Below are 17553 nucleotides of genomic sequence, written 5' to 3'. Positions count from 1 at the left end.
CCTTAAGGCCATCTGCAAGGGGAATGCAGGTGTATAGGGACTGGATGTCCATGGTGAAAATGAGGTGTTGAGGATCGGGGAATTGGAAGCTCTGGAGAAGGTGGAGGGCATGGGTGGTGTCACGGATGTAGGTAGGGAGTTCCTGGACCAAGGGGAAGAAAATGGAGTCCAGATAGGTGGAGATGTGAAGAAGGTCACCTCAGCATACAATGGGATCTTGATCAAATGGGCAGATGGGCCAAAGAGTGGCAGATGGAGTTTAATTTAGATAAAATTGAGGTGTTGCACATTGGAAAGGCAAATCAGGGCAGGACAGTCAGGTCCTGGGTAGTGGCGCTGAACAAAGTGACCTTGGAGTGCAGATTCACAGTTCCTTGCAAGTGAGAGGGAATAGATTTAAAACAGGCCTAAGGGGCAACTTTTTCACATAGAAGACAGTGAAGAAAGTGTTTCGTATGCTTGCCTTTACTGATCATTGAGTATAGGAGTTGGGAGATCATAAACGCTGTACAGGTCATTTGTCAGCCACTTTTGGAATACTATGTTCAATTCTGGTCTCCCTGCGATAGGAAGGATGTTGTAAAACTTGAAAGGGTTCAGAAAAGATTTACAAAGGATGTTTCCAGAGTTGAAGGGTTTGAGATATAGGGAGAGGCTGAATAGGCTGAGGCTATTTTCCCTGGATGATTGGAGGCTGAGGGATGTCCTTTTAAATGTTTATAAAATCATGAGGGGTATGGTTAGGGTGGACACCCAAGAGGTGTTTTCCCCAAGGTGAGTGAGTCCAAAAAGGGCACAGGTTTAAGGTGAGAGCCCCATTTTAGATCTATCCCCCCAGGGGCAACTTTTTCACGCAAATGATAGTGCATACATGCACTGAGCTGCCACAGCAAGTGGTGCAGCCTGGTACAAATTACAATATTTCAAAAGATGTCTTGATGGATACACAAATAGCAAGGGTTTAAAGGGATATGGGCCAAGTGCTGGCAAATGGAACTCTATTAATTTGGAATATTTAGTCTGCCATGAAAAATTGGATCGAAGGGTCTGTTGCCATGCTGTATATCTCTTTGACTGTATGACTCTAATGCACTCCACACAGAAATACAAGTGAAACGGCAACTTTGGATGCTGGGCATTCTAATTTGAATAAAAGAACACTAGAACAAAAGACGAAAACGTAACACCTTGCAAATACATTGCACCTTTCGTGTCCCAAGCATGTTGCAAAGATGCTAAGTAAGCATTTTTGAACAATTGTAACAGTAATATTTCAGTGAAACTTGCACACTTTAATCAGTCAATTTGTGGAAATAGTGAAAAACAATGAAATAAAAAAAATGATCTAACAGTGATGGTGACTGTGCTTAAACATAAACTACAGATTAGATCCTGTCCTAGTTTTTTAAACGTTGGTCTTCATACTACAGTGGTGGCAAATGTTGCACAAAAAAATCATGTGTCGAAGTGTTACCATAGCAATATATAATTTTAAAAATGACAGAAAATGAACATTTTTTGTTGCGACTCATTTCCTTTGGGATCCATTCCCACCCTTTCCTGTTTAAACTCTGACCTGTTGTAAATTTTACCGTTCTTATAGATGTTTCCAATATGAACTCAGTTTACTTATTAATTTATTTACTATGGGCTTTTAAGTTCCATGATTAGCAAAAATTCAGAAATGAAAGAAATAACTGCAGCATACCAAATATTTCTCACAGCTGTACTATGCTGTCTCACTATGAATATAGATAACTTGAATGTTATCTGGATTATTTTTGGAATTCTACTGATAAAGATGCTAGATTTATTGTATGCATCACCTTCTTTATTGAACTTTCCTCTTTGCATAAAAGGAATATAAATCTAGTTTATTTTTGCAACTAGTTACACTGTCAAGCAGACTCATATTAAATGTATTAAGTACTCAATAGATTAAAACATTAGCTATGAATAAATCAACTTTTGGCCAGTTTTAACTAACAAATATCAATTTTGTAAACTGCATTAACATTATGACCTCTTACATCTCAACATACATAAATAAACAATCATTTTACATTAATATATAATTTCTCAGATATAATTTATACTTATTTAATATTATATTCATTTTGAATTCACACAAACTGATCACTGCAAACCTAAGTAATTATTAAGGAGTAGATATGAACCCTCACCATAAGAGTGGAAACAGATGGTTGTGTAATTGGTCCTGTCAAAATTATGAGGGCATGTTGTCTCCGGTGTTATTGGTTGTGCAGAGAACCTGCTATGTGCAAATCAGCACACAATTTACCTTCAGAGTAAGTGTGTGCATAAAGCTCCACAAGAAATATGTCTGATCATGGTTGGCGCATAAAACCTGCAGGTATCAGGTTTTAAACCTCCACGAAAATTAAAGTTAGGTGAATTTGAATTCAGGCTTAAAATCTGGTGCTGAAACCAGAGTTCCAAACCAGTGTGACTTTTTTTAAAAATAATATTCACTTGTGAGACATGAGCATCATAGGCTTGGCAACAATTATTGCCTGTTCCCTGCTTCCCTCAAACTGAGTGGCTTGCTACGTCAGGCAGCTTAGAGTCAACCAGGATGCTGTGGGACTGGGGTCACATGTAAACCAATCCAGGTGAGGGTGGCAGATTTTTTTTTTCCCCTGAAGGACATGAGTGAGCCAGATGTCGTTTCTCTACCCCAAGAATCAGCAATGGTTTCATGGTCATCATTAGATTTTTATTTCTGGATATTCCTAATTATTTTTAAATTGAATTCAAATTCCACTATCTGTTGTGGCAAGGCTCAAACCGAGGTCTGCAGAACATTAGCTGATTTTCTGGATTAATAAGCTAGCATTAATACCATTAGGCCATTGCCTCCCCTTTATTAACATGCTACTCAGTATGTACCTTCACCTAAATAAACCAACCGTGTCCACGAAATGGCTTTTTAAATTGATTAAGGGATGAGAGTGTTGCTGGCTAGCCAGCATTTATTGCCCATCCCTAATTGCCCAGAGGGCAGTTGAGAGTCAACCACATTGTTGTGGATCTGGAGTCACTTATTGGCCAGACCAGGTAAGGATGGCAGTTTCATTCCCTAAAGGACAATGGTGAACCAGATGGGTTTATCCCCAACAATTGACAATGGATTCACAGTCGTTATTAGACTATTAATTCCAGACATTTATTGAATTCAAATTCACTATCTGCCATGGCGAGATTCAAAGCCGGGTTCCCTGAATGTTATCTGGGTCTCTGGATTAACAGTCCAGCAATAATACCACTAGGCCATCGCCTACCCTGCATCCAGAGAAGCATTACCATCACTGAAAGATATCCATTTTTTTGCACTGCTTTGTAGTTAAACCTCTTTCAAGGCAGGAGAAAAAAAACACTAAAAAAGGTGTCCAATGAAAATAAACCTGCCATAATAAATTAGACACTGTTTTATAGCATTAATTTCTGACCCTTCTAGCACTATTTTAGGAAAATCATTCTGGAGTCTGAGGCATTTATAATTACAGTGACTAGTTCACAATGATGAAATTCTAATTATATTTGCCCAAAGTTTTGTGGATTTTCTAGAATTTTTACAGGAGGTTTTGGAATGAGGATCACCAGCTTATTTTATTATCCCATGACAACTGCAAACCACCCTTGCAATAGGATCACAACAAACCCAACAAAGCAAGCAAGAGAAAAGATATCTGCGTTAAACATCTGTAAAATAACTTCAATCAAAATCTAACTCTCTTCAGAATCCTTATCAAGTACACTATTGCTTAAAGGCATTGCTGAACATCTGAGTGCCATAAGACACAAAAGATACTGCCTACTTCATAATAGCAAATGAAGACCAGATTTATCTCACAACAGATATAAAATCAATGATAATGGGATAATATAAAATCAACATCTGTACTATAAAGCCAATATAAAGGAATTAGCCTAATTATAACATCAAAGGAGACGATTGTGATGTTCCTTCAGGATGCTGCCTTCAAGTTGGTCTAAAGTGCAGAAATCACCCAAATGTAGTCCTGGGTGAGGAAAAACCCATGTAAGATTGCAAAAGTAATAATGAAAGCATGTGGCATAAAACAAAGATTTCATTGGCATGCTTCATTATTGTTTCTTGCTGTCTTTTTGACATGCAAGGATTGCAAATGTTAGGAGCTTTGCCAATCACTGCTCTTTGCAAATAGAGCCATACAGCATGGAAACAGACCCTTTGGTCCAACTTGTCTATACAGACCAAAATTTTCCCAAGCTGAACTAATCCAATTTGCCTGCATTTGGCCCACGTCCCTCTAAACCTTTCCTATTCATGTACCCATCTATATGTCTTTTAAATGTTGTACCTGTATCTGCATCCACCACTTCTTGCAGTTCATTCCACATATGAACCACCATCTGTGTGAAAAGTTGCCCTGGAGGTCCCTTCTAAAACTTACTCTAACTTTTAAAGTATGTCCTCTAGTTGTGAGCTCCTCTACCCTAGGGAAAAGACCTTTGCTGTTCACCTTATCTATGCCCATCATGATTTTATAAATGTCACCCCTCAACCTCCCAGCCTATACAGCCTCTCCTTATCATTCAAAGCATCCAATCCAGGGAACATCCTTGTAAATCCTTCCTCTAATTTAATCTTCCTACAGACTGCAACCAAAAACCATACACAATACTCCAAATGTGGCCTCACCAATGCCCTGTACGACCATGACATGACATATATGCAATGATCTAAGCAATGGAGGCAAGCATGCCAAATGCTTTACAAGCCCGTCTACCTCTGATACAACTTTCAAAGAACAAGGAATAATGTACCTCAACTCTTAAGTCTCTCTGTTCGACAACACTTGCCAGGACCCTACCATTAACTGTATAAGCCCTGCCCTTGTTTGTCTTACCAAAGTGCACCACCTCATATTTTCATCCACTTCAGTGAGCCATGTTTCCATATGATACAGTTGCCCGAACAGCTTTGTCAGCATAAACATTCTTAGCTGAAACATGGATAGTAATCAAATCAGATGGCTATACTCCTGCACATTTGGAGTATTATTTGCAATTCCTTTCTTACATGTCTCCATGTCACATCTGCTTTAGAAAAATTACAGGGCTATTCGCTTGCAGATGTAAAAGAAGGTTTTCACCAAAGCTGTAAACTTTGATTTAGGGGGAGAAATTAATCTAGATTATGAGCATGGTAATAATACAAAAGAAAAAGGAATGGAGTGTCACTTAGGCTCATCACCTGCACCCTTTTCTTTTCATTGCTTGTCTCTGACTCACATTTGTATTTTCTTAGAATACATTACAACATTTCATTGCAAGATATTGTAATAACAACAAATGCATATTGAAGAGACAAAAATAAAACGGAATTGCTGAAAAAAAAACTCAATAGGTCTGGCAGCACCTATGCAGAGAAAGCAGAATTAACATTTTGGGTCCGGTGACCCTTTAGAATTGAGTTTTGAGTTTTTCTAGCAAATTTTGTTTATGTTTCTGATTTCCAGCATTCACTGTTCTTTGTTTTGTTTTGCATTTTGAAGATTTTGTTAGTGGATTTTATACCTAAACATTTACTGTTTAAAAAAAAAGACCAATCAACTTGAACCCTTTAAAAGAATCCATTTCAATCAGATGTAATTGACTTTTGGAAAATAGAAACACTGTACTAATGTCTTGCTGAACACTTAAATGAGAGTGGAGTACCTACTCTTCCTGGAAGTCATCCATTATCTACCATACACCCCAGACTCTGAGGTTTAATAGCTAGAAATGGCTGGAAAATCAGCAGTGCCTCTGCATTGCAGTACTTACCTCATTATGTGAATGCACTCAGGGTCCCTAGCGAAGCTGTAAGCGTATCCACTAGAAGTGGTGCCAAAATCAATAGCTACCACCAGAACAAATGACTGCTGCAAGGATGCAGTTTGTTCAGAGTCCTTCTGTAAGAAAATAAAATCTTTGTTCAAAAAACATTTTAATTGCATTTTAATGCTGATGTTTTAAATCCTTGTTATTTTGTTATGACATTCAAGTTTTAATACAATGTTTTATCTCATTCTAATTATCCGTAATATCAAATCATTTAACTTCCAGTTATTATTGTAGCTGATGAGGCCCTCAGTTAAGCTTTACTCAACTATCTTTCTATGGCCTCATTTATGAATATTAGAAAAAAAAATCATAATTTAAGGACAGATTAGAAACTCTGTAAAAGAAACAGGAAACTGGCCACTTTTCAGGCCACTGTGACTGTGAAAAAAGACTGTGAAAAACACAATCATCCAATGACATTTCCAACCTGTTTTCCTGAAATATTTCGACTGTCTTTCTTTGTGGGATGTATAAATAGAGTTAATGGTAGTTGTCTTTTCCCTAGGATGGGGATTTTCAAGACAAGGGGCACATTTTTAAGGTGAGAGGAGACAGATTTTAAAAAAAAGACATGAGGCAATTTACTTTTTTTTAAAACACAGAGGAGTGATTCATGTGTGAAATGAATTTCCTGATGAAGTGATGGATTCAGGTACAATTACGATATTTAAAAGACGTTTGGATAGATATATGGAAGGAAAGGTTGGAGGGATATGGGCCAGCAGCAGGCAGGTGGGACTAGTTTTGTTTGGGATTATGTTCAGCGTGGACTGGTTGGACCGAAGGGTCCGTTTCTGTACTGCACAACGCTATGACTCCATATGAAAGTCATTTTTTATTATCATGACTCTGGAAATACAAAGACAGGAAATATTTAGACATATGTTAGTGCTCCAGGCATGGGCATGTGTACACACTGCAAGTGATGAACACATACAGTTATGCGATCAGTTCTTGCTTGCTATTAGACTGCAGTAGTGGAGGTGTCTCCGTATGCTCTTACATCCACTTGTAGAGTTGCATTCAGCACCTCCTCAATACAAGTTCAATTAAGTGACAGCTGGTGTGAGTGCCAGCTGAACAATAGAATAGCTTAAAATTAAATTTAAAAATCCTGTGAGATCCTCCATGTTAAATTCCAGAAAACTGACTTGGTAAAGGATCAAACTGGGGCTACTCTAATTAACTCTTTTTCACACATGGAATATGGACATTGTTGCAAGGCCATCATTTGTTGCCTACCCCTAATTGTTCTTGAACTGAGTTCTTTAGTGGACCATTTCAGAGTTCAGTTAGCAGGCAATTAAACTGCTTTGAGCCTGGAATCACAAGTCAAATCAGTTAAGGACAGCAGATTTCCGTTCCCAAAAAGACATCAATGAATTAGATAACAAGGTATGGAGCAGGGTCTAGGCCCGAAACGTGAGCTTTCCTGCTCCTAAGATGCTGCTTGGCCTGCTGCGTTCATCCAGCTCTACACGTTGTTATCTCAGATTCTCCAGCATCTGCAGTTCCTAATATCAAGGAATTAGGTAGTTTTTTTTAATAAAAAAAACTATCAATAACTGTTATCTTGGCCACTATCACTGAGACTAGCTTTCAAACCCACACTTCCACTAATTGCATTTAAATTCCACCAGCTGCCAAGGTAGGATTTGAACCCTGTGTTTTTTGTGCATTTGCCTGGGTCTCTGAATTATGTATCGTGGTAAAGCCACTGTTCTCAATCGGAAAAGAAGCACGGAACTCCGAACCCAACAATCACAGTTTAGATTAGATAAATGGATCAATAGCATGCAGAATAGAGTGGGAACAGCAGAAAAGCTAAAATCAGATTTGATGCAAAACTGTAAAAATATTGAATGTAAAGACACAATTGCACCTACATGTGCTACTGAGTTGGGGAAAATAAAACATAAGACGGCATTGATTTCTCAGATTTTACTTTCAGGGAGATATGGAAAATCTAGCGAGTTTTAAGCATTTACAAATGGTGTAGAATAGGACCATGGAAGAAGGTACAGAAGGAACTCACAGTTTACCACCAATTTCAGTTCCAAACCAGGTTAAAATCAAGGTGTTCATTCAGTGCCTCCTTGGCACATTCCACTGGCAGCTGGTAGCACAAAAGTCACATGAGGCCTGGGATCACTGAGGCCTTTAGGCCACAAATGAAGTGACGGCAGGATGGACAATTGAGGTTTGTGAGATGATCTATGATGTCTTAGGAAGGCAAATGGTATATTGGTTTTTACTGCAAGAGGATTTGAGTTCAGAAGTAGCGGTATCTTATAGCAGTTATATGGCTATACTCAACACCTCAAGAATTACATACATTTCTGGTTTCCGTATCTAAGAAAGCACATACTTGCCTCAAAGGGAGTACACAGGTGGCACATTAAGCTGATATCAGGGATAGCAGGACTGTGCCATAAGGACAGATTGAATCAACTGGGCCTGTCTTCACTAGAGTTCAGATGGATGAGAGGGAATCTAATTGAAATGTATTAAATTCTAATAGGCTGGACAGATTAGATATAGGGAGGAGGTTTTATCTGCTTGGAGACTCTAGAACCACTGGACATAATCTCAGCGTACGGGTAAACCATTAAGGGCTGAGATGTGGAAAGAATTCTCCACTCAGAGCATAGTGAATCAACGGAATTCTCTACCATAGAAGGATGTGGAGACCAAGTCATTGAATATATTCAAGAAAGAGATTGATACACTTTAAAAGGCATCAAGAAGTATAGGGAGAAAAGCAGGAATGCGCTATCGGGATAGAACATTAGCCATGATCATGCTGAATAATGAAGTATGGTAAAAGAGCTGCATGTCCTACTTATGAAGCTAGTTTTTATTATTCCATCTTATGATATCTGCATACTTCTCCAATTTGACAGTTTCTGTATAGATCAACAATCAAGGATGCAGAGGACAACCCCGAACTCCCAAAGGCCTAGTCAGTTCCCTGAGGGTAGTCCAATGGAATCAGGTGCTTTCCAAGCTCTGAATATCTATTATTGCCTCGCCATCCCCCACAAATGAGGCCTCCAGCATTGAAAATTCCAATCAGATAGTCCATCAGCCCCAGTGGGAACAATGACCACAAGTGGTACTGCACTCATAGGAGGGCTAGGATCATAGAGGGACATCAGGTCACAGGTCAGAGAAGGCAGGATGGCGCTTGCACGGTAATCATCATGCTGGAGCAAAGGAAGAGGCAATGCTGACTCTGCCTGATGCTACACTCCTTGATACGGCTCAGGAGTGTCTGAAAATGATGGACTCTTTCCAGGAGGTTGCTGGGTTTTGCTAGGCTGTCTTTCAGAGTTTAGCAAATGCATCCTTCATTCAACCCCAGAGCCAAGGCCTCACCCACTCATCCTGCCCGTGGCTCATGTACCCGCTTCCTGCCATCACTCATTTGTATCCCTCTAGCCAAGGTGTAGTGTTGTGGTGGCAGCAGCCATCACCTTAGAGTGCTACTGCTGAATACAGAGGAACTGCCAACTTCTGATTGGCCAACAGATCTTGCCAGTTAAAGTTTCCACCTCCACTGTCCTGGATCCCTGGGTAAGACCCATGTTCCATTGGCTCTGCTGTCTGATCTTAATCAAAACTACCTCAACTTTTGCTCTGTAAAATGTTAGCTACACCTGGCAATTGCTCTGCTCCCAGTTGTTGTCTATGCCTAACCTCATATCCTGATCTAGTCTTCTACTATTTTGTACTCCCATAATACCTCAACCCCTGAACGGAGCCTTGCTGAATGCTACCATTTGCCAGTACCCAGAGTGCTTCCTGGTTCCAATAAGCTGTCATTCAATGGTCACTGCTAGGGCATAGGTTTTTCCAGGAATACACTGTTGGGGAGCAAGTGATGTGGCATTTATCCCTTCCACAAACTACCATCCTTGAATTTAATTCAGGATTTAAAACAGGAAGGGAAGAATGGATCTTGCATTCATAGCACTTTTCATGAGTTTCAGGTGTTCACAAAGTGCTTTACAGCCAATGGAATAACATTTTAAGGTGCAATAATTGTGGCAATGAAAGAAACATGGTATCCAATTTGCACTCAGGAAGGTCCTTCAATCGCAATGTAACAATAATTGGATAATCTGTTTAAGAGTTAAGGGATGAACCTGGTCAGGACCATCTGTGCTGCTCTCCATGGAAATAGCACTGTAGATCGCTTGCATCCACCTGAGGCCGGATTTTGCCATGATCTCATGTACCATCCTAAAAATGGTGTCTCTACCATTTGGAACTCCTTCACTACTGCACGGGAGTGTTACTCCAAATTGCGAGCTTAGGTTATTGGAGTGGGAAATAAATCTATGGCCTTCTGGCCACTGTTACATCTGAGTTTTAGCTGACACTATACAGTAATTGTTACGATGCACATATTTTTATTAAGTTACCAAACATGGTTAGCTCGTCCTGCAGTAAAGAGTAAAATAATGTGTATGTGCTGTACTAATTGTAGGAAGTAATGTACTCATGTGGCAGTTCTGCTCTCACCGCCTACGCTGGCCATGCCTCCACAGATAGTTTGGTCAAGTGAAAAGCACAATGATGAGCTACCTTGCTGCAGCATCCTGTAAACAAGTCCCACTACAGGGATGGAGCAGGCTAAAGAAGGAGGAAGGAAGCAATTATAACTTCTGTTACTTCAAAGTAGAATCCAGCACCTTCTCTATTTTAAAATAAAATGAACTTACCTTAGTTCAGAAGGTGAATGACCACTGAAGAGGCCTTAGTACATCGGCCTATAGTGCTTGCTGTTCGTTGCTGAATTGGGTGTTCAGCAATTGAAAAACAGGACCTTAGTTTGCTCCTCAAAAAAAGGGACCAAGGGACTATTCTAGGTGTCAGCCTGAAACAGTAAAATAAGGGCCCAGAAATTTAACAGTGGGGTCAATGCCTGTGCAGACTGGAAACAGTTGGTTCCACTGATAAATGAATAAATGCTGCACCTGTTTTATGCCTGAAAAATGGGCACAAAACATAACAATTTCTGCCGATTAGTTAAAGGTAAACTGACAAATCTTCACTCAAAAATGATCAGACTGAGCAAATCTTACACATTATGTTTAAGAAAAATACTCCAATCACATATTTCACAAGGTGCTTGTATTTAAATTGAATAGCTTGACCATTCACTCAGGCTTCAGCTAAACAGACTAATTCCTACGTTGAATCAAGATGAATTATGGCTTTCGTAAGTGCAACTGATTTTCAACCTTGAAAGAAGTGACAAAGCAAACAATAACCTTAATCTTGACAAATTTATCAGTTTTGTCACCGTACCCTGTAGTGGTTTAAAAGGAAGCTGTTGGATAGAAGCTTAAAATCATAATGACTCTCTCAGTAATGGAAATATCTGAACTTGATTTCAGTCAAGTTTTAAAAGTTGACAGAGTCAGCCTGTAATAAATAAATTAGGGCGGCACAGTGGCTCAGTGGTTAGCACTGCAGCCTCACAGCGCCAGGGACCCAGGTTCGATTCCAGCCTCAGACTACTGTCTGTGTGGAGTTTGCACATTCTCCCCACGTCTGCATGGGTTTCCTCCGGGTGCTCCGGTTTCCTCCCACAGTCCAAAGATGTGCAGGCTAGGTGGATCAGCCATACTAAATTGCCTGTAGTGTTCAGGGGTGTGTGGGTTATAGGGGGAATGGGTCTGGGTGGGATGCTTCAAGGGGTGGTGTGGACTTGTTGGGACAAAGGCCCTGTTTCCACACTGCTGTCTATTTAGATCAGATCAGATTCCCCAAACAGACTTCCAACAAAAGACTCAAAAAATTCCACAACACAATTTAAAACATGACAATGGATTATCTCAAAGTTCTGGCCAATAATTACCCATCAATATCCACTCCCACTCCCACTCCCAATCCCTAGCAGTACTCAACCAATCTTAACAATAACGACTGCATGTGAAGTGTACTCCACTGGCATGGTATGATACTACAAGAAATGCGGGGTTTTCCTCTTTCCTTGAAATGAACTGTTTTCTAAGGACAAGATAGGTAATAGATCTGGGGACCCTTGGTTCAGTGCCATAGAATCAGCATAATAACGAAAATAAGAGACTAAGTCAATTTACACCTTTAGCATATTCTCACTTAGACTTTCAAAAACCTCTCATTGTATAATTGGATATGCCATTTGTCGGGTTTATGAGACTACCATCTGGTTTCCAAACTGCCACCAATGAGAAAACTTCAGAAGTTCATAATTCAGATTTCAGTTTTATCAAGTTGCCTCTAACTTGTTATCACTATTATAACAAGTTACTAGCTTTAACAACTGATTACATTCTGAATAACACCTCTTAAAAACATAACAATAAACATAACATATATCCAAGTAGATGTCCAGATTGTGATTAACATCATTAATAAACATTAATTTTGCTTGACTGAAACTTCAGAGTAGTAATATATCAAAAGCAATTTAGAAGTAAGGAAGAATTCTCTTACTGGAGACATTGAAGGGCTAAGTGGGGTAATACCAGGCTCTCCCAGGCTTTTAGCTGGTGATGGATAAGTTGAAGAGACATTTTCTGTAGAGACAGTAATAAGCATCATTAGGTCATGATTCAATTTTCAAAAGTAAATTGTGAAAATAGGACAATAAGACAAGATGAAATTAAGTAACTCTAATAAATCTATTGAAATCTGAGAAATAATCAGTTTTATTTTGTTTATAAGTGAAACTTCTACATGGAAAAGGAACTGGAACTGCTGTTTGGCTAAAGGCTCCATACCTGAAATGCAAACTTACTTCTCTTTATGAATGTTGATGGGCTTGTTGTAGACTACCAACAGGCTACAATGTCAGTTTGATTTTGTACCCTATTTGAACAAGGCTCTAATTATTCTAAATTTGATTTCAAATTCAGTTTGTGTCCTGATTGCACTTGAAGAAGTAAATTATAACCGATTGTTCTGATAAGCAAGTTCAAATAGTGGCTGTCACCGTGCTTACCGTGAACAAGCAGAGAAAGTGTTAAAAACAACTTTGTAGTACAATTATTCAAATAGGCCAATTGTAGAAATTACTCCCATATTTATTGAATGCAGCTGATTGAGAACTACTAGTTATAAAGAAGCAAAGAGTTCAAGATCACTGATTTCTAAGCAGCCTAGTAGGATGTTCTTTACCTAAACCAAGCTGGGAACCAATGTCCTAGCAAAAAGGTAAATAGACTGGCCAATTGGATTTCAAACTAGAAAGTTGGGGGAGGGGGTGCAAGGGAAAGGTAAAACTTATCCCAATAGGAAACAAAGCAACAGTTAACATCTGTAGAGGAGGGTTCAACTGTGGAGAAAAATATGAATGAAGTGACAGGAAAGGAGAACTAGAGAGAGAGAGAGATTATTAAAGTCTCCAACACAGACACAAAACAGGACACAGTGTTTGGAAAGGGTTATGAATCAAACTTCAAACTCACTAGACAAATAAATAAGTGAGAAGAGAGGTTAAAACAGGACTGAAGCTGTTATATCTGAATGCATGTAGTATAAGGAGTAAGATAATTGAGTTTATTGGTGCAGACTGAAATTAGCAGGTATGATGTGGTGGGCATCACGGAGCTGGGGATCAGGATTGGGAGCTGAATATCCAAGGATATACATCCTATTGAAAAGAGAGGCAGGTGGGCAGAGGGCATGGGGTAGCCTTATCAGTCAGAAATGAAATTAAATCAATAATAAGAAATGAAGTAGTCAGATGGTGTAGAATCTGCGTGGGCAGAACTGAGGAACTGCCCAAAAAAAAATAGTTGGAGTTATGTACAAGCCTCCCGGCTGCAGTCAGGAGCTAGAGTGCAAGATACACCAGAAAATAGAAAAGACAAGTAAGAAAGGCAAAGTTAGTGATCATGGGGATTTCAATATGCAGGTGGACTGGAAAAATCAGGGGGGTTGGTAATGGAGTGCAAGAAAAGGAATTTATGGAATGTCCATGAGATGGCTTTTTGGAGCAGCTTGTAGTGTAGCCCACTACGAAACAGGCAATCCTGGATTTAGTGTTGTGCAGTGAGGGAGACTTGACAAGGGAGCTTAAGGTGAAGGAACTCTTAAGAGGCAGTGATCATAATATGATTGAATTTACTCTGAAGTTTGAAAGGGAGAGACAGAATCAGAGGTAATATTATTATAACTGAATAAAGGCAACTATAAAGGCATGAGGGAGAAATGACTGGGGGAGGAGCCTAGCAGTAAAACGTAGAGCAGCAATGGCAGGAGCTTCTCGGAGTAATTCAGGAAAATTAAGTAAAAATTCATCCCAAGGAAAATGATGCATACTAAATGAAAGATGAGCCAACTATAGCTGACAAGGGAAGTCAGGGACAGCATAAAAGCAAAAGAGAAAGCATATATGTGGTGAAGAGCAGTGGCAATTCAGAGGATTGGGAAGCTTTCAAAAACCAACAGAGGGCAATGAAAAAAGAATTAAGGAAGGAGAAGACTAAAGGTAATGTGGCCAAAAATATAAAAAGGGCAAAAGAGAAGCCAAAGTGGACATTGGACCACTGGAAAACGATTCTGGAGAGATAGTTGTGGGGAAACAAGGAAATGGCACAGCAACTGAGTAATTTCATCAGTCTTCATGTGGAAGACATGAGTACTATCCCAAAAAGTCAAAAGAGGCAAGGTGGCAAACCTGAGTATGTTGGCCATCAACAAATGAGAATGTGCGAGGGGGAAAAAAACTGAATAGCCTGAAGGTGGATAAACTACCAGGACCCGATGGACTATACCTGAACAGAGTGGATGTTGGAAAGACATTTCCAAGGACACAGCCTTCAAGTAAAGGGAATAGCCGAAGAGATAGGGCAGGCATTCGTGGTGATCTTTCAGGAATCACTAGACTCAGTGAGGGTCTCAGAGGGCTGGAAAATTGCTAACGTGACACCTCTGTTTAAAAAGGGAGTAAGGCAAAAGACAAAAAATTACAGGCTGAGTGGCAGATGGAGTACAACATGAGAAAGTGTGAGGTCATGCACTGTGGCAAGAGGAACAGAAGCGTGGACTGTTTTCTAAATGGGGAGAAAATTGAGAAATCTGAAATGCAAAGAGACTTGGATGTTCTAGCCCAGGATTCTCTCAAGGTAAACTTGCGGGCTGAGTCAGTTGTTAGGAAGGCAAATGCAACTTTGGCATTTATTTTGTGAGGACTTGAATATAAAAGGAGGGATGCACTTATAAGGCTCTGGTCAGGCTACATTTGGAGTACTGTGCGCAGTTTGGGCCCCCTATCTCAGGAAGAATGTACTGACCCTGGGGAAGTTTGAGGGGAAGTTCATGAGAATGGTCCCAGGAATGGAAAAACTTACCATACGAGGAATGTTTGAGGACTCTGGGTCTCTTATTTGATGGAGTTTAGAGGATGAGGGGGGATCTGATTGAAACTTACAGAAGACTGAATGGCCTGGGCAGAGTGGATGTTGGAAAGACGTTTCCAAGGACACAGCCTTCAAGTAAAGTGAAGACTTTTTAGAACGGAGATAACGGGAAACTTCTTCAACTGGAGAGTGGTGAATCTATGGAACTCGCTGCCTCAGAAGGCTGTGGAGGCCAAGTCATTGAGTATATTTGAAACTTATCAGTCATGATTGAATGGCAGAGCAGACTTGCATGGCTGAAGAGCCTAATTTCTGCTCCTATGTCTAATGGGCTAAATGGTCTTTCTTGCAATTCTGAAAATCTGAGCAAACACTACAGGCGACGTTTTCAATTTCAATCAGCTGCCACAGGCTGTGAAGGTTGTCACGGTTAAATTTTCTCTGCATTGATTTTTCGAAAAATCAATCATAACCTGAAACCATTCAATCTGTCCACATACAGAATTCATACAAGTTGAACTTTTGGAAATGCTTAAACAATTCAACCTTTCCTTTGTCCATGTAAGCTGCTTTCCGAGTGGGTTTCTTGTGGCACTGTGTCCCTACCTGTGAGCTAAGAGGCCTGAGTTTTAAGTCTCACCTGCTCCATACGAGTGTAATAATCTCTCTCAACAGTCAATTAGAAAATATTTTACTGCTCCGTGCAAGTTGAATTTAATTTTAATGCATCAGGTTTTAAGGCCCACAAACATTCTTTCATGTTTTAAAACTTGCATGATTATCTCCCCTACATCGCAGCATTTAAATTAACACACAAGTTCTTTTACAAATCATCTGTGGAAAGAATGGTGAGCCATTTTAACACTGTTCACCTGGCTGTTACAATAATTATAAGTAATTGAAATTGCAGCTTTGCTTATTTTCTGTGCATGTGTGTAACTCCAACCAATTTTTAAAAATGAAGTCCAAGTTGTGCACTGCATTCAGCTCTCAAGAACTAAGAATGCTTGGGCTGAGGGATATTACTGTACCCCTTCTTCTGACCACTGCTGGCAGCATACTGTTAACATGTTTTGAAGGTAAAACCACCTTTGCTCATCCTTTTCTAGCATGTGAATTTAGCAACAATAAAAATTTGCCAAAACTAAAAGCAATCTATTCTTCAACTTTGCTCGAGTTATTAGGTTAGTGAAAGGGTTAGTGGTTGAAGCTGTGACGAATGAGTTAAAAGCAGCAAATGCTTCCTGCTTGTGGATACATGGGTTCATTTTGATGTCTTTGAAGCTGGAGAAATATAATACTGTATTTCCTGTTCACTTCCTCTTGACTTAGGCTTTCAAAAGTATTGTGCTAAATTTGGATTGTAAAGCAGTGATTTTTTTTTTGACAAATTGCTTGAATGTTTCAAGATGCAACTTTCAGATGTTTAAATTAAAGTGATCTGATGGAATAATGTTTTACATTATTAAAATGTATAATGTTTAATGTTTTGCAACAAAGATTATTGGTAACTACAAATTCCAAAGGAGTGCAAACTATAATCATTTTCAAAATTGTACTTCCCCAAAGAAAACTGAGCCTCATAGTCTAGACAAGTATTCACTCCCTCCAAACACCACAGTTGTGTCTCTTTTGACTTGAACAGATGTTGACTGCCAATTTTACTTTTTTTTTAATTCAAAAACTGGTTGCAGATAAACAAATCAAAGTTGGAACTTGGAATGTAAACACTAACTTTTTTTAAAAAAATCCTCTCTCATAATAAAATGCACTTTTAATGTTGATATGTTCTCAGCTGTGAAGCTTTCCCGAGCCAAACAGTCCATTGCCATCGAGGTAAGGGAAAAGAAGCATAACAGAAGAATGACATTTTTAAGGGAGGTAATGGTGGCTGCTACTCCTGCATGAAACAAGTTGGTTTTAAGAAATTGATGGGAAGGGAAAAAAGACCAAAAGGAAAATCTTTTTGGAAAAAGTCAAGTTTTCTGACGTTGATTGCTACGCAAGATAACAGATCAAAGACAGCTAGCAATGTAATAGTACAGTACTGTACTGACATCATAAATGAGAAATTTGATGAAATGTCATACAGATACGCTGCCTGCAATCAGTTCCATATTGCTTGAGTTATGTGTTATTAATATTTTGAAGGTCAATATGTTGTAACCAAAAAGTCAGTAAAAACTATTTTACTTACATCAATAGTTCATTTATTCTTCCTTATGATTAAATGTAATTGTAAAAGAAAACTTCACAATCAGAAGCATTGGAGCCGCAGCAAAAGGAACTTTTTAATGTTAAA

At 39.2% G+C, this 17553-nt stretch overlaps 1 protein-coding gene across 8 annotated transcripts in view; it reads right to left on the bottom strand.

The window, feature by feature from the left end:
• Nucleotides 1-17553, bottom strand: part of hspa12a (heat shock protein 12A) — a 250044-nt gene that overhangs the window by 56468 nt on the left and 176023 nt on the right. For 6 of the 8 annotated variants that reach the window (XM_059653030.1, XM_048551007.2, XM_048551008.2 and 3 more), the window contains 2 exons: nucleotides 12382-12464; nucleotides 5833-5960 (listed from right to left, as the gene is read on the bottom strand). In XM_059653030.1, coding sequence (XP_059509013.1) covers nucleotides 5833-5960; nucleotides 12382-12390 — 137 coding nt within the window. In that variant the 5' untranslated portion in view covers nucleotides 12391-12464. The remainder of the gene's footprint in view (nucleotides 1-5832; nucleotides 5961-12381; nucleotides 12465-17553) is intronic. The other 2 variants (XM_059653031.1, XM_048551003.1) reach the window with 1 other exon arrangement.

Source organism: Stegostoma tigrinum, chromosome 20 (genome assembly GCF_030684315.1).
Source record: "Stegostoma tigrinum isolate sSteTig4 chromosome 20, sSteTig4.hap1, whole genome shotgun sequence".
NCBI classification, from domain to species: domain Eukaryota; kingdom Metazoa; phylum Chordata; class Chondrichthyes; order Orectolobiformes; family Stegostomatidae; genus Stegostoma; species Stegostoma tigrinum.
The sequence above is the reverse complement of the archived record's forward strand: the minus strand, read 5'-3'. Positions and strand labels throughout refer to the sequence as shown.